This window comes from Halichoerus grypus, chromosome 3 (assembly GCF_964656455.1).
Source record: "Halichoerus grypus chromosome 3, mHalGry1.hap1.1, whole genome shotgun sequence".
Taxonomy (NCBI): Eukaryota; Metazoa; Chordata; class Mammalia; order Carnivora; family Phocidae; genus Halichoerus; species Halichoerus grypus.
This window is the reverse complement of record NC_135714.1, coordinates 194,110,820-194,137,129: the sequence shown is the minus strand read 5'-3', so window position 1 is coordinate 194,137,129 and position 26,310 is coordinate 194,110,820. Positions and strand designations below refer to the sequence as shown.

General features: G+C 42.7%; 1 protein-coding gene across 3 annotated transcripts in view; it reads left to right on the top strand.

Moving 5' to 3' along the window:
- Positions 1-26,310, top strand: part of WWC2 (WW and C2 domain containing 2) — a 201,897-nt gene that overhangs the window by 143,744 nt on the left and 31,843 nt on the right. For all 3 annotated transcript variants that reach the window (XR_013446669.1, XM_036071321.2, XM_036071322.2), the window contains 8 exons: positions 1,162-1,404; positions 6,917-7,006; positions 7,837-8,456; positions 11,696-11,825; positions 12,359-12,439; positions 12,535-12,621; positions 15,641-15,833; positions 17,416-17,580. Coding sequence is in view for 2 of the 3 variants with exons in the window: in XM_036071321.2 (XP_035927214.1) it covers positions 1,162-1,404; positions 6,917-7,006; positions 7,837-8,456; positions 11,696-11,825; positions 12,359-12,439; positions 12,535-12,621; positions 15,641-15,833; positions 17,416-17,580 (1,609 nt within the window). In the remaining variant the exon portion in view is untranslated. The remainder of the gene's footprint in view (positions 1-1,161; positions 1,405-6,916; positions 7,007-7,836; positions 8,457-11,695; positions 11,826-12,358; positions 12,440-12,534; positions 12,622-15,640; positions 15,834-17,415; positions 17,581-26,310) is intronic.

The window sequence follows — 26,310 nt, the reverse complement described above, 5'->3', positions numbered from 1 at the left end:
ACTTGACCATTTAGCGGGAAGCTCGCGACATGGTGGACTCTGAGGTCAGGCAGAATGATGCAGCCGGTGACGTTCCTCTCTGCGGGGCTTGCCTGCTCCTCCTCCCATCTTCCCGTCCCTGTCCCCCGCGCTCCAGGACTTGCAGTCACTGTGCTGGGGAAGGCGCTACTGGACGGCTCCTGTGGACGGAGGGCGCCCGGGTCCATGCAGTCACGTCTACAGGGCTGGCCCAGCGAGCGCTCAGGAAACCGTGTACACACTGATTGCACAGCACACAGCTAGCTACAGGAGGATGCTGGTGGAGGAGGCCCGGGAGGGCAGGGCTGCTCCCTTTTCCTTGGCCACGTGGAACGTGCTGGATTGCCTTTGTTGTAATACTGCTTGGCTGAGCCACTGCTCTCTCTTTTCCCCCACGCTTCCCTGACTGGCTCATGTCCCAGTTGCTGCCCACGCGACACTGGGGACTACCATTTTCCTGGGGGACAGCGTCTTTACCCAGAGGAACAAAATCTATAGTAATGTCCTGTCAGACAGCATTTACCTTCATTTTTTTTTAAATGGAAGCCCTCCGGGGGCACCTAGGTGGCTCAGTCAGTTAAGCTTCTGCCTTCGGCTCAAATCATGATCCCGGGGTCCTGGGATCGAGCCCCGCGTTGGGCTCCCTGCTCAGCGGGGAGTCTGCTTCTCCCTCTCCTGCTCCCCCTGCTTGTGCGCTCTCTCTCTCTTTCTTAATAAATAAATAAATAAAATCTTTATTAAAAAAATTAAAAGTAAAAATAAATAAAACGGAAGCTCTCCAGGTATCCCTCCTGTCACCCTCCATAGGCAGTCACACATCGGGGCGGCCGCCCGCGGCTCCCAGAGCTCTCTGCTTTTTAAGCTTCAGTGTACTTTGACCTTCACCCTTTTTTCAGATAGGCGGTGTGCTTGCTGGTGTTGGAAAGGTGAGGAAAAGGCAGCGGACGAGAGCCGGGTGTCAAGTCGGGCCCCGGGTCTGGGGTGCGGGGCTGTTGCTCTTCCCCTGCCTCCGAGGGGGGGGCGGTCACCCCTGAGTAAAGTCAGGACAGCAAGCATCCAGCCCCCCAACTTAGCCTGGTTCATGTTCTCCCTTTCTTGAGAGTTCTCAGTGTGCACATCCCTCTCTTACCGCTTTATTTTTAGTATGGCCAACTTAAAAATTGAACTGTCGAAACTGGACAGCGAGACGTGGCCCGGGGCGCTGGATATCGAGAAGGAGAAGCTGATGCTGATCCACGAGAAGGAAGAGCTTCTGAAAGAGCTTCAGTTCGTCACCCCGCAGAAACGCACTCGAGACGAACTGGAGCGCCTGGAAGGCGAGAGGCGGCGGCTGGAGGACGAGCTGCTGTCCGCGAGGGGTCCGCCGAGCCGAGCCCTGGCCGAGAGGTTCGTTTCCCTCCCTGGGGACAAGGACGCGTCCGACCGTGCGCGGGAGTCTGAGCTGTGCCTGGAGGCCAGGTCCCCCGGGTCTTTGGAAATCTCCGTCGCATCTGTTGCCGGTGGACGGAGACCCGGCACAAAGGGACCTTCTTTCCATAGAGCAATAAAGCACACCCTCCTCATAGTGTGCGGCGTCAGTTCTTCTGTTCCTTAGGAAGGCGAAAATGCCTGTGACAGATGTTGAGTAAGTAAGGAATGTGGACATAAAACCAGGAATGCGGTCCATCACTGACTGAGTCTGGTAACAGTGGCTATAAGCTATTGCACTCTGATAAGAAAGATTATCTGGACTCTTACAGCGCCGGCAGCTTCCTACTCGGAGGTTTATGACTCACAAGAATGCAAAAGTTTATTGCTTTTCGTTTCACAAGGAAAAGACAGCTTGCTCCCTTTGATATCTTAGCAGGTCACAAAATGTTCACTGGGATTTTGTTTGTCAGTCGAGCCCCTCCTGCGAAGCAGGTGAAAATGTAAAGGGAAACACCTGACGCAGTTTTCTGATCTTTCCGGGGGAAGGTGCGAATGGATCATTTAACCCAAGAAGATCCAGTTCTGTAAGCAGGTCAGCTGCAGGGTCAAGCAGGGGAACGTCTGGGTGTCAGTTGGCCAAGGAGGCATGTGCGAGGGAGCCCTGGGATCCCGGCCTCGCTGGCGGGTATGGTTCCACCCCAGTCCCAGCCACAAGCCACAGCCCGTGCAGCCCTCTGGGAGCCCTGCACACCCATCCATTCTGTAGCCAGCAGTCCAGGTGCGCTGCCTGTCCCAGGATGACAGGAAGGAAGGTCACATCCGTATAATGTCAAGTGACTGGAATTCAGTTTAAAACACCCAGCCATAATCTAATTGCCTTTGTTTTTTTAACTTCTTGGCTTCTTGCCTTCTAATTCCTTGTCCTCCATGAATGTGTAAGGCTGTGTGTCTACATAATGTCAGAACATTTGAAGTGTGGTGCGGGGAATGGTAGGAGGAAAAGCCTCGGACGTTGCTAGTTAGGCGTTAGCGTGCGGACTTGCCTACCCTGAGTTTAGTCATCTGGGGAGAGTTGACTTTTGTGAGTTTGAAACTGGTGATCAAGGTAACGCAGAGCTACAGCTCGGCGGCCGTACCAGAGCAGGCGCAAGAGTCAGGAGGAAAAGCCTCTGCAGCCTACGTTCCTTTACCATCTGAAAGCATTCTCATCGCCCACCTGCCCCGGCTGCCCTGACATCTTGGTCTAGTGGTGCCGACTGAAGGCTCACCCTCAAGGCTGGTGTGAACAAGGCTGGCGGGGCAGTGGGCAGTGGGGGGTGGCGGGGACACGATCCACCCAACAGAGACCAGAAGGATCCAAAAGTAAGGGAGAGAGGGCAGAATTTCCTTGTTTTCCTGAATTACCTTGATGTCGTGTCTGTGTTTATAGATCTTAAATTTGTAGGATAAAAGGTTGCTAATCACCAGCAAACATGACAAAATGAGTAGCTTTTGTGTGGCCCACGTAGAAAGCAGCAAGGGCACCTGCACCTTGTGTCACACTTACTGTTGCCTAATCATACGTGTGGAACGCGCTGAGTGCATCTCAGCCGTTCTCTGTAGTGTGTGAATCTGGGAAGGGCCTAGAAACAGCCTTTAGATTTGTTCTGGGAGAGAGAGAACAGATGTGTGTTTGTTTAATCAGCTTTTACAGGCATGATGTCTTGTTTTGTTTTTTTTTTAAGGGCTAGAGCTTCAAAAATGACTGATGAAGTAACGTTAAAAATACAGTTTGTTCCTAAGTGCCTAGGCTCTGGCTTTTGTACTTTGGTTTGTGCATAATACATATAATAACTGTCTAAATTCTGGCAGAAACCGTAGTTTTGAACCCATCAGGAAGAGGAGCTATAAAATACTTATATAAAATAATTACATCCTTAGTGAGATCCAGCCATGGGGTTTGTCTCAGATGGGGAGTAAACAGTTTGAATGTCCCTCTAACTTATGACACCTGCATGCCCCGGTCTCCCACAACTAGACGTTAGCAGGAAGGGACGTGTATATAATTGTGTTTTATATCTGTCGTATGTTGGTGGCCAGAAGCCAAATCCTTGTCATTATGTTGTTGTATAAGGTTGAGAGGACTAATACTTTCTTGCTTGAGCAACTTAAAGTTTTCTCACTGCTCTCCTTGGATGCAAACCCAGCATCTCACGTGTCTGAAAGAGCAGAGCCACCTGCCGAAGGGAGCGCCAAGTCCTTTATTTTCCGAGTAGACACAGATGGTATGGCTTTGGGTTTTGTTGTTCTTGTCAGTGGTTTTACTTTGCCCCTCTGTACTCTCTCACCTTTTCTTGATCTTCATTATTTCTTCTCACCTCGTGTATGTACAGTGTTTCTGTTCTGTTTATTGTTACTGTTGAACTGAAACAGGGTGCTTAGCAAGCAAGAGAATACCTCTCAACACTGCTTCCTCAGCCCTAAAGCAGGTGGTGCTGGGAGATACTTCTGGGAAATAAGATTCACTGTGTAAAACTTTGTTTCACCATAAAACAAATTGTGCTTCACCAGTTCTAAATCCTTCAGTTTCCTCTTGGCACCTACCCAACTGCCATAGAAACCACTTCTGCATTCCCCCAAATTGTCCCATTTTCCATTTACATGGCAGGTTTCTCATTATTTCAGGGGTGGCCTCAGGCAAGATTCTGAATCAGTGCTGAAAGTTGGGCTCAGAAGGAGCTAAGCTCACCTGAATTTCAGCCAGTGAGCATGACCCCAGAGTCCCCCAGCCGTGTGCGGCCAGCACCACCCCGCACCGGGCCGAGCACTCAAATGCAGTGACAAAGCTCCCACCGTGGGCCATAAAGCACTTCAGGAAGAGGGAGATGCGCACCGTGAGGGACCTTCAGCAAAGACAGATGGCTCTCAAATGAAAACTGTCATTGTGTGTGGGACTTTTCACACATCTTCCATGTTCTCTCCATACAGCTACTGAAATTCCAAAACCTCTGTGCTTTTCTGTAGCTGATAAGATCTTAACATTGCTCCGTATTTTCACACAGATCTTGAGAGTTTTGTCTTACTTCTTACCTAGATGTCTTAATTTTCCTTAATAATATATGAATGTTTCTGTCTCTGATTCTGAAAAAAATTTAAAGCCAGTAAGTGGGGGTATGAGTGTCATTTATTTTTTAACAGAAAAGGAACTTCTTACTTCTATAGATGACATGACATTTTCCCTACGTGGAAAGTTCTGGGTGGCCTTCATCAGGAGAGACTGGGCAGGTGCTTCTCTCTCTCAGGGCACAAGGGCAGAGAGAAGACAGTGTGAAAGCACTGCCCTTGTCTTGCAAAGAGCAGATGAATGCATAGCATGGGTCAGTTGGACCAGCAGGAGAGGTATCTTCTAGGGGCCGGGTGGAGAAGATCCTTTCCCACTGTGGAGAAGGGCTTGGAGAGACAGGGATGCACCCTCTTGAAGGGGCTGATACCTGAGCAATTTCTTCTACTCCCTGGTCCAGAGGAAGTTGGGGAGGATGCTTCCTACAAAGGACACCTGGAATCTGAGGAAGACTTCTGGCTTCTGTGATTACATCAGAGATAGGAGTGGGGTGCTTGATCCAAGAAGGCCACCCCACTGGAAGGGCTCCTGAGTGCCTTGGTTATTCTTTTCCCAGTGAAGGGGTTATCTAGAGACAGCAGCCACAAGGGAGTGCTGGGAGGGGCACCGGGCTCTTCAGGCAGCCTGGGCGGAAGAGGGAGAAAAAGCTAGTGATTGCCTTCCGGGAGCTTAGGATCTGACTGGGGAGCATGCCAACAAGAACACGAAGCCGGGTCTCAGCCGTTCAAAGCCATAAGAGGTCCTTAGCAGTCCGCTGGAGGAGGCCAGAATGAGGACCATCGCTTGTGACCGAGATGGGGAAAGCTTTGGATTTTAAATTTCAGCATGAAACACACTAATGTCCTACTGAAGCCTCCTTACCACACCAGAAAAGCCTTCATTTGTGCAGTATTTAGTTTTAAAACTTCCTTCAAAAATGTTTCTCCTGTTTCAGAAGACATGGACTTTGGTAGATTTGGGGGCTTTCTCCAGACCTTTACCTTCTAATTCAGTTCATCTAAATTGTATTAATTTTTTTCCATGTTGAGTTTTTGTTTATATTTAAGAGATTAAAAAAAAAATAGGGACTGTACTCCTTTTCAGAATACACCTTTGAAAGCTGGGAATTAAGAATTTATCACAATTTGAAGTACTAAACAAAATGACAAGAATTGTTTTTATTTTAACATATAATAAAATTGTGTTGGTGACACATCAAAGGATAGATAGCTATAAATAAAATATGGGCATGTTTCCTTACTGCCTAAAACATACATTTCAAAGAGGTTAGAAATTAGGGAAATTTTATTCTTCTCCAAAGAAAAATAGCTAATTTTTATATCCCCACCTTGTAAGGCATGCTGAGGCTTTGAACAAGGAGCTTTGTTTTGATGTCTGCAGAGCATTTTCACATACATCACGCCATTTGATCCCTTTAACAGCCCTAGCAGACAGACACAGTAGGATTTTAATCGCCGATTTGCAGATGAGAACGCTGGGACCCCTTGACTAAGTGACTTGTTTAAGGACACGGGGTCGGTAGCAGCAAATCCACCAGAAACCACAGTGGTTTTCTGGGTCCCATTCTGCGGTCCTTGACCACTCTGGACGGGCTCATTCCAGGGATGTCTAAAGACCTTCCGGTGACATAGACCTTACGCTTGATATATTTTTAGATAACTCACTCACATACACAGTTCCCCGATACTCAAAATTTCTTTACAAACTCGGTCGCTTGAATGTGGATGAAATTTCACGATAATCGTTGCGGGCAATGAGATGTGCTGTATAGTAGGAAGGGAAATCACTTTTGTATCTTCTCCTTGTCGAAACCGTTAAGCCCAAATGAGCTCACAATGGCAATATGGACTAATTTGTTTCTTAATCGCTGAAATTCTCATCAAAGTAAGATTGGAATTTTTGTCACTGAATGGCAGTTGGGAGCAGTCCTTCTCAATTCCAGCACTTCGGACGGTCCTTCACAGTTCTCTGTTACTCCCGTCAAGTGTTTTAGTAACTTAAGCCCAAATCCCAGGCCCGCAGAAGGATTCTGCAATCTTTGTTAGTGATTTGTGGTTTTCCTCCTGTCTTTCCCTACCTCACGAGAGCACAGGGTTTTTTGTTTGTTTGCTTTTTTGTTTTACCCATTTAAGAAAATTTTAGAATACCAGATTTTTTAAAATTCTCAGTAATGTTGATTGAGGATAGATCTTCCTCTTCACTTGGCGTGGCTAGGGACAGTTCCGCCCACTTTGCTTCTTGCTGGTGGTTCTGTTTTCTCTCCCGTCCGTTCATTTGGGTTTCCCCCTCATGGTACATAATGTTTATATAATAAGAATCTTTTCCTTCAGTTTCTGTGCTTTATTATAATTACATGGAAATAAATTCGTTTCGGTTTCTTTTTTCTAGATTGAAATTGGAAGAGCGAAGGAAAGAGCTCCTACAGAAACTTGAAGAAACTACTAAATTAACTACTTATTTGCATTCACAACTTAAAAGGTAAGCCTGCTTGGTTCTTGAGGGAAAAGTTTTTCTTGACTACATTCAGGCGTGTTTTGGTTCATCCTGGATTACTTTTCTCTTTATTTTCAACTGTTTAAAAGTAAATAAAATAGTTATGCTGGTACAATTAAAACTTGGATGATCAAATTTAAAGTTACAAGATTTTTTTTTCATGAATCCCAAGGTCATAGGCAGAAGATATTGTGGGAAGAAGATATACTTTATATATTTTAGCTATGAATACATACTTAGGAAATGACACATTTCTACAGATCACCCTTTCTTTTAAAAAGGGAGGAGGAGGAAAGATTTGCCTTAAAATAGTTAGCTACGTGTTCACTCCTTCAGTACGCACACCCTGAGGGAGACGGGCCCGTGTGAAACCTCTTTGTCTTTATTAGCTTGCCTTTGTTCTCTCTCAAAATTAAAAGCTTTATTCTTTAACCAGAATAACTACACTGATACTCTGTACTGTGTATGCTATTTTTCCCCCTTCCGTATTATTAAGTTGCATACTTGCTGCTGGATATCTGTGCAGGTAGATTTATCAATAGGTGCTCATCACTTTCTTTGTTTTGGTTTTTGCAAAAGGGACTCAGTCTTTAGTCAGAATAGAATTGCTTTGTGGAGAGCCAGGTTGAAAGTGTCCATGAGTCAACATGGCAGTAGGTGGTATAATAATAGCAGGTTCTTTTTCCCGCAGTCATTATGTTATTTGGCGCCACTGGGTTCCTTCCCTCCGGGGTCCGGAGGAGGAGGTGGCGGGCATCGTGCTTGGGTTTTCTGTACCATCCCAGTTTTCACAGTGAGTGCTCCTCTCCCCTCAGCCTCTCGGCCAGCACCCTGTCCATGTCGTCCGGAAGCAGCCTGGGCTCCCTGGCCTCCAGCCGGGGGTCTCTGAACACTTCCAGCAGAGGCTCGCTCAGCTCCCTCAGTTCCGGAGAGCTCTGTTACACCAGTCAGAGCGACCAGGTGGACACGGATTATCAGTGCAAACTGGACCTCCTTCTACAGGAGAAAGGCGGCTACATTCCTTCTGGACCCATCACCACCATCCACGAAAACGAAGTGGCCAAGTCCCCCAGGCAGCCTGGCCAGAGCAGTCCCTGCGGGGCGGCGGCTGCAGCCACAGGCCACACGCCCCCACGGACTGAGGCCCCCAAGTCTGTGACGTCCCTGTCCTCACGGTCCTCCCTCTCCTCCTTGTCCCCTCCCGGCTCTCCCTTGGTTCTAGAAGGCACGTTCCCCATGTCTGCTCACGATGTCCCTCTCCATCGGTTCACTGCTGACTTTGAAGACTGTGAATTGAGTAGCCATTTTGCAGACATCAGCCTCAGCGAGAGTCAGATCTTGCTGGATTCTCATTCAGGAGGAGTGTCCCAGTCTCTCTCAGAGGATAAAGACCTCAGCGAATGTGCCCGGGAGCCGTTGTATGAAGGAACTGCAGGTGAGCGGAGACCTTTGCTTCTATCTGCTCCCTCTTAATTACTTTAAGAAGAATGGTGGGAGGGCTACTTTTTCCACAGAAACAACTGTGCTACCCACCCCCCCCCCTTCTCTCTGCGCTGCTTATTCATTTTGGCTTCATTGGAGAAGGAGTTATTATTGATATACCTGGAAACTAGACCTTTTTTTCTTTATCAAATAAAAGTCGCCTTCCCTGCTTACTAGATTTAATCATGAAGTGTCTGTCCTCTTGTCCAGAAACCCTCTGGACGGTGGCAGCTGACTGGGGACATGTCTTGTGAACATACTTCATACTTCATACAAATAGATTCGGGCTCTGAAATAGCAAGGCAAAAGAAGAGGGCTTTCTTTTAAAAGTTGGCCTAGAACAGGTTAAAACCAAGCCCATTAGCATACCAGCTAATTAGTACCAGGGTTCAGTGTTTAGATTGCTCAGGGAATTCTATACAAATACGATTTTTGTTTCTTGCCAGACACTCCCTTTCTGCGCAGGGTGAATTTGGAGAAAGCCGGGTCCCATGTTGTAGTGGTACCCTGCCATCTTCTGGCCATGTTTCTAGCTGCACCCAGGGAAGTGTGCCCTCGATCAGGCTCTCACTGCTGCCGTTGTGTGCCCAGACACAAACAGAGGGCGGATTCCATTTTTGTTGTTGTTTTTTTTAATATCTGTATCCCTTTACAAGGCGGAAGCTTTCGCTGTATTAGAAGTGGTTGTATAAAGAGCACAAGATGGTACCCTTGCTGGCAGAGGACCGTAGTTGTGGTCTGAGGATGATGGTCTGTTTCGGAGCTAGCCAGAAACGAAATGTGAAATAGAAGCTCCAGGGCCGGTCCCCAGGAGCCCCACTCAGATCTATGCACGTCACTGTGTGTCCACCACACGGAAGAGGCCAGGCCTCTTCACAAGTGTTTTCCTGCTGCTTTGAGAAGCCTCCTTATTTTGTATCTCTGGTCCGGAGAATTCGGAGTCTTAACTGATTGGCCAGTTTCGATGTTTAAAAGAGAGAAAGACAAATCCATCCCGTGTGTGTGGTTTCCGATCCCGAAGACCGACACCCCAGCCTGGAGAGCCAGGAGACATGAGTGTGGTCTATGTGGCTCCGCCCGGAAGGGGCCACAGCTCCAAGTGACGTGTCATCGAAATCATCCACGGCAGAGAAAATGAGCAGAGGGGTGGTGTTTACTTAGTGGCTCCGGGTGAGCAGAAGCCAGCGGTCAGGCCTCCCTTCCGCCCCCAGGAAGGAGTGCAGTGTGTGGAGCCGAGCGATGCTCTCTGCCCCTGGAGCCAGCCAGTCCTGCACCCTCACCTTGGTTCTAGTGAGCACGAGCACATTACCCTGGCTCTCAGCCTTGTTTCTCAGCTGCAAAATGGGAACGGCCGAGTCTCCACCTCGCAGGGTACTGGGAGGATTGGTGCTGGAACACAGCGAAAGCCCCTAACCGTGCCTGGTGCCCTGCTCTCCGTTCATGTCGTTAGCACTACCATATGCGGATAACCCATACAGACGGTGCTAAGCCCGGTTCCTACCACGGACCACTGAAATTTATGAAAGTACAAAAGAAGAAGCAAGAGAAGAAACTGGAGTGTTTTCTCTGCCATGCTTCTGTGCTTTGGACTTGAAGGATCTTGAACATGTCAAAGCTGTTTTCATTCTTCGTGTATTGCGAGTGTTCTCCAGCGACCCCTTGTCAACGCTCAGTCAGTTTGGAGGGGCCGGTCAGTGGGCCCGGCTGCCAGAGGACGGGGACCCGCGCGAGAATCTCCTGGTGTCCGACCCCACCTGGGTCCGCGGGCTTCTTTGCCTGGCTCTCGCCTTGCTCCTGCCACTGGGTCTGCTGTTGTGCCTGGGAAGTCGGCCCAGAGCCCGGTGTCGCCAAAGCTTCCAGGATAGAGCTTTTACCTTTCAAATGCATCTTGTACTAGACAGCTGCTATTAAAAAGTCACCCTAAAGGAATGATACCCGAGAGCTTTATTTGGAAAGAGTACTGAGTGCCATGTGAGAAAACAACTAAAAGCATATATTTAACCGTAAAGACTAATCCTCTTCAGGTCAGATCACCAGCACTCGGTCCATTCGGGGGTGCCTGACCTCCACGTGGGGGGCGGGTGTCCCGGGGTCGTGACGCCGCTCGTCTCCCTCAGCATTCTGGAATCTTCCACAGGCAAAGTCGACTTCCTTTATGCACATCCCACTCTCCGGCGCCAGTCCCCGCTGGAGGACAGAGACCGCGTTGGAATGACTATGAAGTCCTTCCAGTCAGTGTCTGTCATTGTCAAAGTCAATTTCAGCCGCTGTGGATATTCCTGGGGGTAATCAATAAATCATGTCATCACCTTCACCCCTCACAAAGGGGGGTGGGCGGAGAGAGACACTGCATCATCAAGGAAAAAGCATTCCCACTGCCAGAAATAAAAGGGAAAATGCAGCAATCAGTCGGGTAATCTGAAGCCTTAAAACTTAAACATCTTAACAAGATGTAAAGTCACGACTCAGAAGGGGGGCGAAATGCATACCAATCCTGGTCCCCGCTCACTTGCTGGAGGATAAAAGAACTCCACAGGCTCGCAGCTTATTACCTAGGAACGCAGCTTTAAATGAATGCTCCTTGCTCACCGCAGGATGCAGTGTATGAATATGAGTTCGAGATAAAAGTTAAGTGGTCGTTGGTGCTAAAGATTCAGTAGCACAAAGTTGTTTTTTTTTTTTTCTAATGGTGTTAGCTGGTGAGGAATTCCGTAAGTCAAAGACTTTTTTTTCTTAACTTCTGTTAACGTGGTAGCATGTGGAGATGCAGAATATGGTGTGTGCAGAGAAGGGGAGAGCAAAGGAGGCGGAAACCTTTCTTGCCATTGAGTAGTAGATGCTCTCTATTATACAAATATCTTTAATAGTTGAGGGACGCAGCTCGCTCCTTGCCTCCGAGCAGATGGTAACTGCAGTGAATCCCTGACAGAGAGAAGCAAGGGACCGATGGGAATGTGTCATTTATCCCTTCCCTTCAAGTATTTCAGGACGGAGAGAAACCGTATTCTTTCTCAAATGATGACCAAAATAGCTGGCATCCCAGGGACCTCTGTCACGTCTTGGTGCCTTGAATCGGCCACACCCAGATGCAAATACTTTGGGATTTCTCATAACCAAACCACGTGTGTATTTTTATACTTAACTTTTCCTAATAATAAATCCTAATTAGTACGCTCACTGTCCCCTCCCTAGATGTGGAAAGGTCATTACCAAAAAGAAGAGTAATCCACCTGCTCGGGGAGAAGACTGCCTGTGTGTCGGCTGCTGTGTCCGATGAGTCTGTGGCTGGAGACAGCGGGGTCTACGAAGCTTTCGTGAAACAGTAAGGACTCGCAGGAGCACTTTTCGGTTACACCGTCTCTGCTCCTAGCCGTGGGAGGGCTCCAGCCTGTGAGCCTACTGCAGCCCTGAGCCCACTCTTTACAGTGGAAGGGCGGTAGGCTAATGCCTGAAAATTTCAGTATACCAAAAACATCCCATCTGACCCGCTTGGAGGCTTAAAACTCAGGGAGAACGTTGGAGTTGCTAGTTACTACCCGTTTGGCACATGAATCTTCTCGTGTATATTTCTGAAAGCCTGGAATGTGTCTCGGGGTGTGGGGTACCCCAGGGAGGCTCAGGAAAGTCAGGCATCAGGAAGTCTGTCCCTTAATGGCTCAGAGGCAGACTCCTCTTGAAAAGGTGAAGAAATATGTAAAAGAGTGAGTTTTCACTGGGGTCAGGTCCCCTGGGGGCTGGAGGAGTGCTGTTAATTCAGGTTTTCATTCAGAATCAATAAGGGGCAAAGAGTAACCATAACAGTCAGGACCCTGTTCGTAAACGGTTCACCTACGCCCCCTGTCGCCCTGTCCCTAGGCCTAGTGAAGTTGAAGATGTTCCCTACAGCGAAGGGGATGTCACCATCGTGGAGACAGCCCAGGTGCAGGTCGGCCTCAGGTAAGGGAACGCACATGGAGGGGCAGTTTTAGACTTCGGTGTAGGGACAGATGGCCTGTGCTCTTTCCCTGTTTCATCAGCTTCTCTTTTGACAGATACGATGCAAAAAGGTCAAGTTTCATGGTGATTTTAGCACAACTTCGAAATCTTCATGCCTTCTTGATACCTCACACTTCAAAAGTGTAAGTAAAAGTAGCAAAGGACAAATTGAAGTACTGAATATTGTTCACATACGATAAATTGTACATTGGAATTGAGCAGTTCACCCAGATGAACGTGGAAAAGACATAGCAGGGGTGATCAAGCCTCAATCCACAGTGGAGTAAACAAAAAGAAAAGGAGAATGTGCAAAAAGCATGTTAGATTCTGATCCTTATCCAACCAATTCATTATTAGGCTTAGGAACCAAGACTCTTTTAATCTCCCTTTTCAACCAGAAATTCTGTATTATGCTATGTTGGGGCCCGATTCTTTTAATTGAATTAAGATGTTTGCTGTTGCCTAATTATGCCTGCTGTTGGTTTGAAGTAATTTTCTGATCTTTTACATGAAAATGTAGTGATTAAATTTCATTTATCAGGACAACTTTGCCAAACACCATGTCATGCTACACATAAGAGTATCATTCGTAGCATCAAGCATTCACTTCCCTGTGACCATTAATTTCTTAAAGTTACTTCACTTTAAGTGATGTCATAATGTGTAGCCTGTTGCCTGGGACTCTCTCTCCTGACAGGTATCTCTAGCGATCTTCACCACCATTCACACTCTCTGGAGTCAGATTTTTGGGGGCTCTCTTAAAGGCCTATGGCTAGAGACCACCAAAAAGAAGCCAGATTTCAACTTAGCACCTCTGACTTCAAATCCAGCATCTCTGTGTGTAGCCCTGCACTTAATAATTTGTTCAATCTGCCAGTATAAGGGTTTGGAAATAAGAAAGAGCTATTGAGGGGTGGCCCCCAAGACTCTGTACCCAGCCAGGTGGATGTTTGCCTTAGTGATAGAGAATATTCCTCAATGAGAAGGACATTTAATAAAGTAAATGTGAGAGTTCTGGATGTTTTCCTTGTGGGTTTACTTTTTAGTTCATATCCGAATACTCTTAAGAATGGGATCTAATAGAAACTGGATCTAAATAAAAATAGAGCTAGATGGAAATTATTCAGTAGACAGCAGAAGAAGAGAGCCAGTGGATGTCTGTGTATTGATGATCATCAAAGCTGGAGGGGAATAGGATTCCAGGAGGGGAGTGGGCTGCAAGATCTCCTGAAATCAAGGTGTGTGTATGGGGGGCGTCCGCATTAAACAGGGAGACCAGAAGGAGGGAAGCTTACTGGGGAGTGTCTGTGTCACCCCAGAGAGCCTGCTTCCTGGAACTGAGATTAGGAAGGCCAGTCAGTGGTAGTAGGCAGGGAAGACGGCCCTGACGATGTTATTTGTGACTTCTCCCTACCAGTAAGTAGGCTGAGATATTGGAGCGTTGGCAACCTTTTTATTTCAGTGTGGCATATCTGGGAGAAGAGCGCTCCAGCAGGGAGCGAACCTGTGAACAGGGAGAGCCATCCCACTAGTCCAGGAGAAAACTACAGAAGTCCCCGAGAACACGCATCTTCCTTAATCTCGTGCTGTAAGGGCTCGGCAAATGTGCCGAGCCAATCGCGGTGCCTCTCACTTTCCTCCTGGGAAGCCACGAAGTGCCCCGAGGTAGGGTGACAGCCAGCACGGTTGAGGACCGATGGCAGTGAGTGCAGTGGGCTCTTCTGCCCCCAGCTCGTGGGCAGTTACTCGTCTGCCTGGCCTGCACCTTCCTGAGATGTCTAGCGCCATGTTCTTAAGCCCCTGCATAAAAGCCTTGGTCTACATAATGACACTGCCAAAAATGAGTATCTGAAAATCGTTCTTTTTTCCCCCCCAACTTCAAATTTTACTTTCTGGTTATTAATTACACCAAACAGAGCTTGTGCTCCAGCTGGTTGGCTCCTGACTCAGTGTGGACAGACCCCACCTACAGCAGAATGAAAGGAAAAGCCCCCCTGCCTTCTTTCCCCGGTGCCTTTGGATCTTAACCATGTAACACCGTTCTTCACGTGGAAACGTTCTGGGGCCGCAGAAGAGGTTAGGCCACTGGTACAGAGGAAAACTGAGGTCTGGAGAAGCAGAGAATTGCTTCCTCCATTGCAGCTCTGCAGTGTACTTCCCCTCCTGGCTTTCAAACGCAGATTTCTTCTGCCAAATCTCCAGCCTTAACAGCGGCAGCCCAAGGCTCCCTAGTCCCCTGTGGCTGAATCTTCATAATCAGTTTTTATATTCTGATAGTTGCATAATTATACATACTGCATCATCAATTTTATATTCTGATATAAAATACGGAAATAATAGGACATCCCTCAGTCCTGCCTGTGAATTTACAGTTTTCATAATTGGAGAAAGGCATCTTTTAGAATCGGAATTAGACCAGCCTGGAATTAGCGGGCGAGGGATTTAATGGGTGTTCTCTTTCTGGGATTTAAAAGAAAATACCTCATGCCGTTTCTAAGAATTGTGAATCCTCATGTAACGTGTGCTTAGAAAAATCACCTGAAAGTAGTATTAGAAGTTACTGGTTTTCTGTAAGTCTTCCTCTGAAATTTACAAAGCAATAAGCCTCTTAAGACAGTTTGTCCTTCCTGAAACTTCTGTGCTGCTCGACAATAATATTTGTAAGTTTGCTTCACAATATGCTCCTCAGCCGTTCTTCTTCGCTAGAAGGGTAATGTATTCCACTCCTGGGAAATGATCACCAGCACCCCTTGTTTAATACTGGGGGGTGAGTATTCTTGGGGACAAAGTTTGCTTAGCATGATCCCATCTTCCCAGACTCAGGAAACTTTACTTTGGAATTGGCTGTCCCCAGGCAGGTGGGACGTTAAATTCATCTGCCCCACGGATTTTTTTTCCTCCCCTTCTCTTCCCCCGTCCTGTCGTTGCTGTAGCCCTGTGGGGAGTGGCAGGCCCAGGGGCACGGTCAGCATGGGTGGGTGAAGAACGGAGCCTCTGGGCCGCTGAGCACAGAAGGACCCATTCTGACAGCAAAGCTCTCAGTTGATGATGAACTCCATGTTCCCCTGTGTTTCTCTCTTTCGCAGATGATTTCAGACGACAGCTGCAAATCTGGTATAATTGAAGTACCTGTAAAATCCATTTTACTCTTGTTCTTTGCAGATACTTTAGGGTTGCTCTGCTTCCCTCCTCGATGGATGTCAGCTGTCTGTTTCGAACAAGAGTCCATCCAGCCACAGAATCCATCTTATTCAATGATATATTCCGAGTGGCCATTTCCCAAACAGCCTTACAGCAGAAGACGCTGAGAGTCGATCTTTGCTCTGTTAGTAAACACCGAAGTGAAGAATGCCTGGTAGGTTATTTCACAGTTCCCTTTACCACAGAAGACCCATGATTGGGGTATGCTGAGAAGAACTCTCTCGTTGCTGTTTCGCCAGCCCTGGGACCACCACAGATCTGCCCAGCGCCTCGGGCACAGCCAGTGGTGGTTTCATTTTTTTATCAGAAGCAGTGATTTCTGGTTTTCATTTTCTTATTAAAGACCTTTCAAATCTGCTTATTAGTTGTGATTTTCTGTAAAATCTATCTCCCGTTCTACCCTTTGACGTCTCTCATGATGATCGTTCCGGAGCTTGCTTGTTATTCCCAACAGGAGTCTTTGTGCTGGGTGCTTGGTATACATTATCTCCTTTAATCCTCGTGACAGGCTCAGGGGAGAAGGTATGAGTACCCCTATTTTTAGATAAAGAACTGCGAAGAGAGGTAATGTGTCCCAGGGTCACGAAGCTGGTGAACGATGGAGCCTGATATCAAAAAGACATCCCACACATAATTCACTGTTATAAGTTTAAATTAAGCAGGAGACTGAGTATCCAGTCCCTTTATTATATTCTCCCCAGCCATGGTATTATAGCTTCTAGGAAGACTTAAATGCTGCTATTTAGAGGAATATGATGTTTAAATGCTCACGCGAGAGACTTCATGTATAACTAATGGTGAGTGTAACACACCATTGTACATAATAACCAGAAAACCATTATACACCAGAAAAGTACACAAGGTGTTCCAGTGCAGGCATTGAGGGGGTGCCCTTGTGTCCAAACAACAGCACAGGTTTCGTGTTGAACTTTTCTCCGCGGTACAATAGGAAACACAAAAACAAGCTTCATGATGAACAGAGTTTACAAGGATGATAGATTTCTTGTTGGTATTTCCTTTTCTTTATATGAAAAAAATATTTGATAATATTACCTGGCAATAAAAAAAGAAGCAAAGATAGCGACTCAGTAGGCTGTCAGATTACTACAATAGATATGTGTGTCAGAAGCTCCTTAAAGTTAGTAAATACGTTAATTAATAGCCTTTAAAAAAAATGGTACTGTTTAATTAGATCCTGGCTCGTATGTGTCGTTTGCTGGAATATAGAAACTTTCTTTGACATTCATCTAATCCAAAGAAAAATTTTGCTATCTGGTCTCTCATTTAAGAACCACAGTAAGGTTTTTGTTTTTGAATTTTATACTGGATAATGGGTTTTTGTGAGTAATAATCAAATGACTCTTACAGCATATATTGTAAGAGGTATTATGATTTCTGCTTAATCGTTTATTTTTTTAATTTATTTTTTGACTTTTCATTAAAAAATAATTCTACTTACAAAAAGTTGCATGCTTAGTCATTAGGTTTTAGCAAAATAGTATCTCACAAAATAATCCTAGGGTTGGCATCTAGATTGGGGTTATTTCTTACTTAGTCACACCTTCAGGTTTAAAAAAAAATCCACCAATGCTTTATATCATGAGTATTGCATTTGTTTAACCCTAAAACAGGCTAGCCCCATAATCTTAATTATATGGGAAGAAGCAAATATGAATTTAAACATTTTATTTTCTCTTCTTTTCTCTCCCCCTCCCCCCCACCTTCTTTTCACACAGGCTGGAACTCAGATCAGTCTGGCTGATTTACCATTTTCCAATGAGATTTTCACTCTGTGGTATAACCTGCTTCCTTCCAAGCAAATGTCTTGCAAAAAGAATGACGAAGAAAATGAAGACTCTGTATTTCAACCAAATCAGCCATTAATAGATTCTATAGACTTGGTGAGTCCAAATTGGAGTAAAAAGGCATTATGACTAAACGAAATAATGCGAAATGTGGAATGCTGTGGTAACCGGTGTGTTCCTGCTCACTTTCACTACCCTTTCCCCAGCTTACACTTTCCTCCCAGCTTCCTAACAACGACAAAACCAGAACAAACGATTATTTCCAGCTTCCTTTCAAGTATAGTTTATAAAAGAATCACTCATTTCTGCTCACACTTCCTTCCATCAGAATAAACTGATGCGTAGTCTTAGCTGGGTTAGGTGACCACGGAAAACCTTCTGCTTTAAATTTATACTTTCATATGTCATGTTCACATCTTTGATTCCACTGTCAGGTTATACATTTGGAACTCAGATCATTTGCAGACATTAAATTACTAAGGCTAAAGAACGTCTTAGTTTCTATTTGTTACATCAATAAAGTGATAAATATTTTCTATTAAGCTTGTTATAAATCAACAGTCATACTGTTGTAACCAACAATCATCCACATTCAACACTTCAGAAAATTTACAGGGGGCCTTCTGGGAAGCCATTCATCACTGACTTGGCATCTGTGAATATTGTTACCAAGTTCAAGTTCATTTTCGGTTATCTATGAGTAAAGAGTTTACCAAGCAGAAGTCAGATAATTATTGATCATCTCCTGTGTGCAAGGCACGACAGTGGAAGTCGTGGTAGGTGGAGAAGGGAAAGCAGGCGTGCTGGTGGAAGTGGTATCGCACGCCCCACTTTGTGGTTGACGCCGAGTAAGGCACACAGGATGATGAAATAGGACTTGGACCTTGGAGAGTGCTGATGTGATGGTCACGCTGTGGGTAAATTTTTTTAACAGATTCATGCAGTGTAATTCACATACCATATGGTTCCTCCATTGAAAACGTACAGTTCATCCGTCTGAAGCGCACAGTTCAGTGGTTTTTAGTATATTCACGGAGCTGGGCCACCATCACCACAATGTAGTATTAGAACATTGTCGTCATCCCAGAAAGAAGCCCCGTACCCATTCGCAGTGGCTCCCTGTTCTCCCTAAGGCCTTTCCCCCAAGGCAACCACTCATCTTTCTGTCTCTATACATTTGCTGACTGTGGGCATTTCATATATATTCAGAAGAATAATACTTCTTTTACTTAGCATCATGTTTTCAGGGTGCATCCATATTCTAGCATGTATTAGTACCCCATTCCCTTATATTTCCAAATAATACTCCATTATATGGATATACCACCTTTTATTTATCTGTTCATCAGCAGATGGGCATTTAGGCTGTCTCTGCTTTTTGACTCTTATTAATACCACTGCTGTGAACATTTGTGTAAGGGTTTGTTTGGACATACATTTTCATTAATCTTTGGTGTACGTATCTAGGTGTATGACCTGCTGGGTCATATAGTAGCTCTGTGTTTTAACATTTTGAGGAAATGACAAGCTGTCTTCCACAGTGGGTGCACCATTTTACATCCTCACCAGCAATATACGAGGACTCCTGTCATCCCAGCTCTTGCCACGTTATTAATCTTTCTGATTTTAGCCAGGCTGTGGTGTGAGGTGCTATCTCATTGTGGTTTTGATTTATATTCCCCTAATGACTAATGATATTGAGCACATTTTCATGGACTTATTGGCCATTAGAATATTTAAAAAAAAATTTTTGAGAACTGTCTATTTGGATCCTTTGTGTTTTAGATGGGTTCCTCATCTTTTTTTATTTTACTTGATTATTATCTCTTTCTTCTTATTTTATTATTGAGTTATAAGAGTTCCTTATGTATTCTTGATACAAGTCTCTTATCCAATAAATGACTTGCAGATATTTTCTCTCATTCTATGGGTTTCTTTTCACTTTCTTGATGGTTTTGTTTGCAGTACAAAATACTAAATTTTGATAAAAGTCCAGATGTGTTTTTTTCTTACATTGCTTGTGCCGCTGGTGTCATATCTAAAAAGACTTTGCCCAACCGAACATCATAAAGATTTACTCCTGTGTTTTCTTCTGAGAGTTTTAAAGTTTAGTGTTACTTTTAGGGCTGCGATCCATTTGAGTTATTCTTTATGTGTGATGTGAGGAGTAGGTCCAATTTCATTTTCTTGTAGGTGGGTATGCAATTGTTCCCAATACCACTTGGTTGAAAACACTAGTCTTTCCCCACTGAATTAGCTTGGCACCCTTGCTGAAAGTCACTTTACCGTAAGTGTGATCGTTTATATGTCTGGACTCTAAATTCTGTTCTGTTAATCTGTATGTCTGTATTTGTGCCGACATCACACTACTGTGATGACGGTAGCTTTGTGGTTATTTTGAAATAAGAACATGTGAGTCATCCAGCTTTGTTTTTCTTTTTTAAGATGGTTTGGGCTCTTTGGGGTCCCTTGCATTTCCATATGAATTTTAGTATCAGTTTGTCAATTTCTGCAAAAAAAAAAGGCAGCTAGGATTTTTATATAGATGGCATTGAGTCTGTAGATCAATTTGGAGGGTATTGTCATCTTAACAGTTTTAAGTCTTCTGATTACGAATATGGGATATCTTCCCATTTATTTGGGTCTTCATTAACTTCTTTCAAAAAATGTTTTGCCGTCTTCAGAGCCCAAAATCACACTTCTTTTGTTAATTTTATTCTTTCTGATGCTATTGTAAATAACTATTTTCTTAATTTCATTTTCAGACTATCTATTGCACAATTGATTTTTGACTACTTGTCTTGTATCCAGCAACCTTACTGAACAGGTTTAAGTTGAATAGTTTTTTTCGTGGATTCCCTAGGATTTCCTATATGTAACATCATATCTTCTGCAAAGAGTTGGTTTTACTTCTTTCTTCTTTCCGGTTGCTTTTTCTTTCTTTTTCTTGCCCCTTCACCCTGGCTAGAACTTCCATTATGATATCGCAAGAAGTGGTGAGAGCAGACGTCCTTGTCATGGATGTGATCTGAGCGGGAAATTTTTGGTTTTTCACCATTATGTATGATTTCTGCTAATGGTTTGTTGTAGTTGCCCTTCATCAAGTTGAGGTGAATCCTTTTCCTAGTTTGTTGAGTGTTTTATCATAAAGGCTGTGGATTTAACCAATGCTTTTCTGCATCTATTGAGATGACATGTGGTTTTATCCTTTATTCTGTTCATATGGTTTATTGATTTTCAGATGTCAAACCAACCTCGCATTCCTAGGATAAATCCCACTTGGTCATGGTGTATAATCCTTTTTATGTTATTAGATTCAGTTTTCTAGTATTTTGTTGAGAACTTTTTTTTGTCTGTATTCGTAGTTTTCTCCTGATGTCTTTGTCTAGTTTCGACAGCAGATAATTTTGGCCTCAGGGAATGAGTTAGGAAGTATTCCCTCATCATCTGTCTTTTGGAAGAGTTTGAGAAGAATTGGTATGAATTCTTCTTTAAATGTTTGGTAGAATTCAGCAGTGAAGCCCTCTGGGTTTGGACTTTGTGGAAAGGTTTTTGTTTACTAATTCAGTCTCTTACTTGTTATAAGTCTACTCAGAATTTTGTTATAATGTCACTTTGAGTAGTTTGTGTCTTTCTGGAATGTGTGCATCTTATCTAGGTTGTCTGACGTCTGGGCAAACAGTTGTTTGTGGTAACCCTTATAATTCATTTTATGTCTGTAGAGTTGATAGTGATATTCCCTCTTTGGCCCCCTGATTTCAGTAATTTGAGCTTTTTCTCTCTTTTTCTTGGTCAGCTTGGCTAAAGGTTTTTACTTTTTTTGAATCTTTTCAAAGAATCACTTTTTGGTTTCATTGATCTTCTCTGATATTTCTCTGTTTGCTATTTCATGAATTTCTACTCTGTCATTATTATTATTGTTATTATTATTATTATTATTATTAGAGAGGGGCAGGGAGGAGAGGGAAAGAGAGAATCTTAAGCAGTCTCCAGGCCCAGGATGGAGCCCGACGCGGGACTTGATCTGACAACCCTGAGTTTTTTTTTTTTTTTTTGAGAGAGAGAGAGTAGTCTTTATTATTTCCTTCTTTCTGATTACTGTAGGTTTACTCTTTCTCCATTTTCTTAAGGTAGAAGGTTGGGTTATAGATGTGAGATCTTCTGCTTTGACACAAGCACTCCTAGCTATAAATTTTATTCATCTCTAAGTATTTTCTGATTTTCCTTGTGACTTCTTTGACTCGTTGGTTATTTAGGAATGTGTTAATTTCCACATCTTTGTTACTTCCTGTGATTTCCTTGTGTTATTGATTTCTGATTTCATTACAGTGCGGTCAGAGCACATGCTTTGTATGATTTCAGTTCTTCTAAGTTTACTGAGGCTTGTTTTACGGCCTGGCATATGCTACCATTCCCGGAGAATGTTCCATGTGCCCTTGAGAAGAATGTGTGCTCTGCTCTTATTGGGTGAGTATTCTACAGGTGTTTCTTAGGTTCACAGTGTTGTTTCACATATATATACATTTTTATTACACTTCTTATCTTATTCTAATCTCACTTTAACTTGTTTCTTTTGTGGAGAGGAGTGATGGAGAGATTTATAACGAAGTGTACAAAGGTAGTGTGTATTTTCCAATGAATTTTCACAAAGTCAACACACCTGTGTAGCTACCACCCAGATCAGGATATAGTGCCTTACCAGCACCCCAGAATCCTCCCTCGTGTCCCATCTAGTCATTACCACTGTCCCCTAAAGGTCATCTCTATTCTGACTTCTGTCTTTGAACTTTATATAACGGAATCATTCAGTATATGTTCCTTTATGTCTGGCATCTCATTTTCAGCATTATGTTTGTGCAAGTCATCTGTGTTTTGTGTGATTGTAGTTCATCCATGCTCAGTGTTGTGTGATAGATCATTGTATAATTACATCACACTTTCTTTATCCATTCTGCTGTTGATGGACATTTGAGTTTCTAACTTGAGGGCTATTATGAGTAGTGCTGCTATTAACATCTCGTACATGTCTTTATTTATCTTCTTTATTTTAGCCATTGTGATAGATATAGAGTACTCTCCTGTTTTTTGCATTTCCCTGATTATGTTTAATGGCCAGATGGATGTCATCTTTTGTGAAGTGTCTGTTCAAGATTTTGCCCATTTATCTATCAGATTCTCTCTTTTTTTTTTAATAGGTTGGTAGCAGTTCTTAATTCTAGATTTGAGTGTTTTGTCCAATATGTTTTTTGCAAATAGCTTTTCCTATTCTGTGGCTTGCCTATTCATTTTCTTAATGTTGCCTTTTGGTGAATGGAAGTACTCAGGTTTAACATAGTCTTATTTATCAATTTTTCCCTGTATGCTTAATACTTTCCTTTGCGATTTAAGAACTGTTTGCCTACTACAGGATCATGAAGATGGTTTACTGTATTGTCTTAAAAGCTTTATTGCCTTACCTTTCACATTTAGATCTAAGTTCATCTGAAATTATTTTTTGTATAAGGTGTGAGGTAGGGGTCAAGATTTCTTTTTATCCATGTGATAGCTGATTAACCCAGCACCATTTGTTGAAAAAATTTTCTTTCCCAACTGCATCACAATGTCATCTTTCTCATAAGGTGCTTGGGAGTCTGATCATGGATATTCTGTTCCATTCTATGGGCTTAGTTGTCTACCTCTGCAGAAAATACTATACTTTTTTCAAAGTGAGGGCTTTAAATAATTCGTCATTTAGAATGATTTTTAAGGCTATTTATAGATAATTGCTATCAGATTAAAGGAATTTCTCGCTCTTTCTAGGTTGCTAAGACTTTTTATTATGCATGGACATTGAATTTTATCAAACATTTTTACTGTTTACTTTCTCTTAAATTGATTACACGATTGTTCTCTTTTATTTTCTTAATGTGGTGGATTATACATTGATTGACTTTTGAATGTTAAGCCACCCTTGGATTCCTAGAATAGGACAGACTTCATTGTGGTATATTTTACATGTGTTTTTATATGCGTTGCTGGATTTGATTTCTTGATTTTGTGTTTGGGTTATTTTTCATTTATGTTCATGAGAGAGATTAGTCTTTAGTTTTCTTTTTTTGTAATGTCATTTTTTGATATCAAGGTTTTACAGGCTTCATAATATAAGTTAGAAAGCATTCTTTTTTTACTCTCTGCAGAAGGTTTTGTAAGATGGGTGTCATATCTTCCTTAAATATTTGGAAGAATTCCCAAGAAAATTCACCAGCCCAGCCTGTAATTTTCTTTGTGAGAAGCAGCCTTTCTCAACTAAGGTTCTGCAAAAGTAGTAAGCACTATAAAAAATGTTTTCAATGACTACTTTCTTATTTCTCCCAAGGATGACACATAACTTATACCATTCTAGATGTTACATTTTGTTTTGTTTTAATATAATAGATGCTAGAGGGCATTAGGCTTAATTCTCATGGAATCCCAATTGAAAAGGGCTGGTGGATTGTTTTTTAATGACAGGTTCAATTTCTTTATTAAGTATAGGACTATTCCAGCTTTCTGTACTTGTATTCATTTTAGTAAGAGTAGTATTTTCTATAGGATTTTTCTATTTTATCTATATTACCAACATTTTGGCAAAGCTATTCATGATACCTTCTTATTTTCATATATGCAAGGACTTTGCTATGTTCTCTGTTCTGTTTCTCACATGGGTAACTTTTACCATTTCTGTTTTTTCTCACTTTTGCTAGGGACTTGTCAAATTTTTTATTTTATTCAAAGAAACAACTTGTGGCCTCGTTGATTTTTTTTTTCTATTTATATATGTTTCCTATTTTGTTAATTCTGCTCTTTTCTTTATTATTTCCTTGCTTCTACTTTCTTTAGGTTTAATTTGCTGTACTTTTTTTACTTCTTGAGATAGATCATTATTTAACAACGTTCTTTTCCAATATATGCATTTAGGGCTAAAAAATTCTTTTTGAGCACAGCTTTGGCTGCTTTTCACAAGTTTGATAATATGAGATTATTAAAATATCATTGAATTTAAAATAGTTTATAATTTCTATTGTCATTTCTTTTTTGATCTGTGAGGTCTTTTTAGAAGTGTATTTACTTAATTCCCAAACAATGAGGTTTTCTAGTTATCTTTTTATTATTGATTTCTAGCTGTATTTCACTGTTTTCAGAGAACAGAGTACATACTATTCAATCATACAGAATATTGAGACTTGCTTTATGGCTTAGCACGCGGTCAGTTTTGGTAAAAGTTCTGTGTGTTGTTGAAAAGAATGCATTCTGCAGGTCAAGTTTATTGATTTTGCCCTTCAAATCTTCCACATTTACTCATTTTTCAGCTCACTTATTTTACCAGTTGTTGAGAGGTATATTAAAATCCTCCAACTTAGGATTATAGACATCTGTTTCTCCTTTTAGTTTGTTAGTTTTTGCTTTCTGAATTTTGTGTCTATATTTTTAGGTAAATATAAATTTAGCATTGTGTTGTATCTTTCTGTTCAACTGGCCCTTTTATTGTTATAAAATATCCCTCTTTATCTGTTCTAATACCCCTTGTTTTAAACTCTGTTTGTCTGATATTCATAAAGCTATCTCAACCCTTTTTTTGGTTAGTGTTTTCATGGTTTTATCTTTTTCCATCCTTTTACTTCCAGCACTTCTGAATTCTTAGATTTAAAGTGTTTCACTTGTAAGCAGTATATAGTTGGTTTTGGTTTATTATCCAGTCTTAAAATCTTTACCTTTTAATGGAAATATTTAGTTCATTTACATTTAATGCTAATTAGTAATATATTTGGGTTTGACCCTATGGTCTTACTGTTTGTTTTCTTGCAGTACTGTCTTTGTTCCTTGTTTTCCTTCTTTTGGATTAGTCAAGTACTTTTTTAAATTTCATTTTCCCTCCTATTAGATCATGAGTAACACAGTCTTTTATTTTTTGCTGTGTCCCTAGTGATTACAGCATGCATCCTTGCGCTATTAGAAGCTACCTTAAATTAATGCTTTTACTTTTTCCAGGCAGTCTAAGAATTTTAAAAGACTTTAACTCCATTTATTCCCTTTCCTCCTTCTGTGAAATTATTGGTCATGTATTTTAGGTACATGTATTTTAAATCCCACAAGGTATTATTGTTTTATTGACAGTCAATATTCATTTAGATTTCCCCACATCTTTACCCCTCCTGGTGTATTTCATTTCTTTCTGCATTAGTGTGCTTCCATTTGGGTCATTTTCCTTCTGCTTGAAGAACTCCCTCTGGTATTTCTTCTAGTGCAGATCTGTCAGTGTCTTTATTTCCACTTGTGAAGGACTTTTTTCCTGTATATTCAGAGTTCTCGGTGGGCAGTTAATTCTCTGAACACACTGAAGATACCATTTTGTTGTCATCTGGTTTCCACTGATTCTGTTGAGCTGCTGGAAAACAGTTGATCCTTCAAAAGTAATGCATCTTTTTTTCACTGTTTATAAGATTTTTCTCTTTTTCTTTGATTTTCAGCAGTTTCACTCTGATGTGCTAATGTGGCATTTTTTCTGTATACACTAGTGAAATTCTCCATCATTTCATCAATTTTCTTGAACATATTAATTGTAAAATCTTAAATTCCTTCTCTGAATAACTGCAGTATATGGATCACCTGTAGATCTGCCTCTTTCATCTTATTTGTTGCTGTTCTTGCCCTTCAGTCAGTCATTGGGTCCTGTTTCCAGTGGATTCTGGATAATATGTATGAAGAATGATAGAGGCTCTGGCTGATACCTTCCTCCTGAGAGGATTTAATATTCTTCCAGAAGGCAGGTTACAGATCACCTGGATCACTTGGAGGACCTGAGTTCCA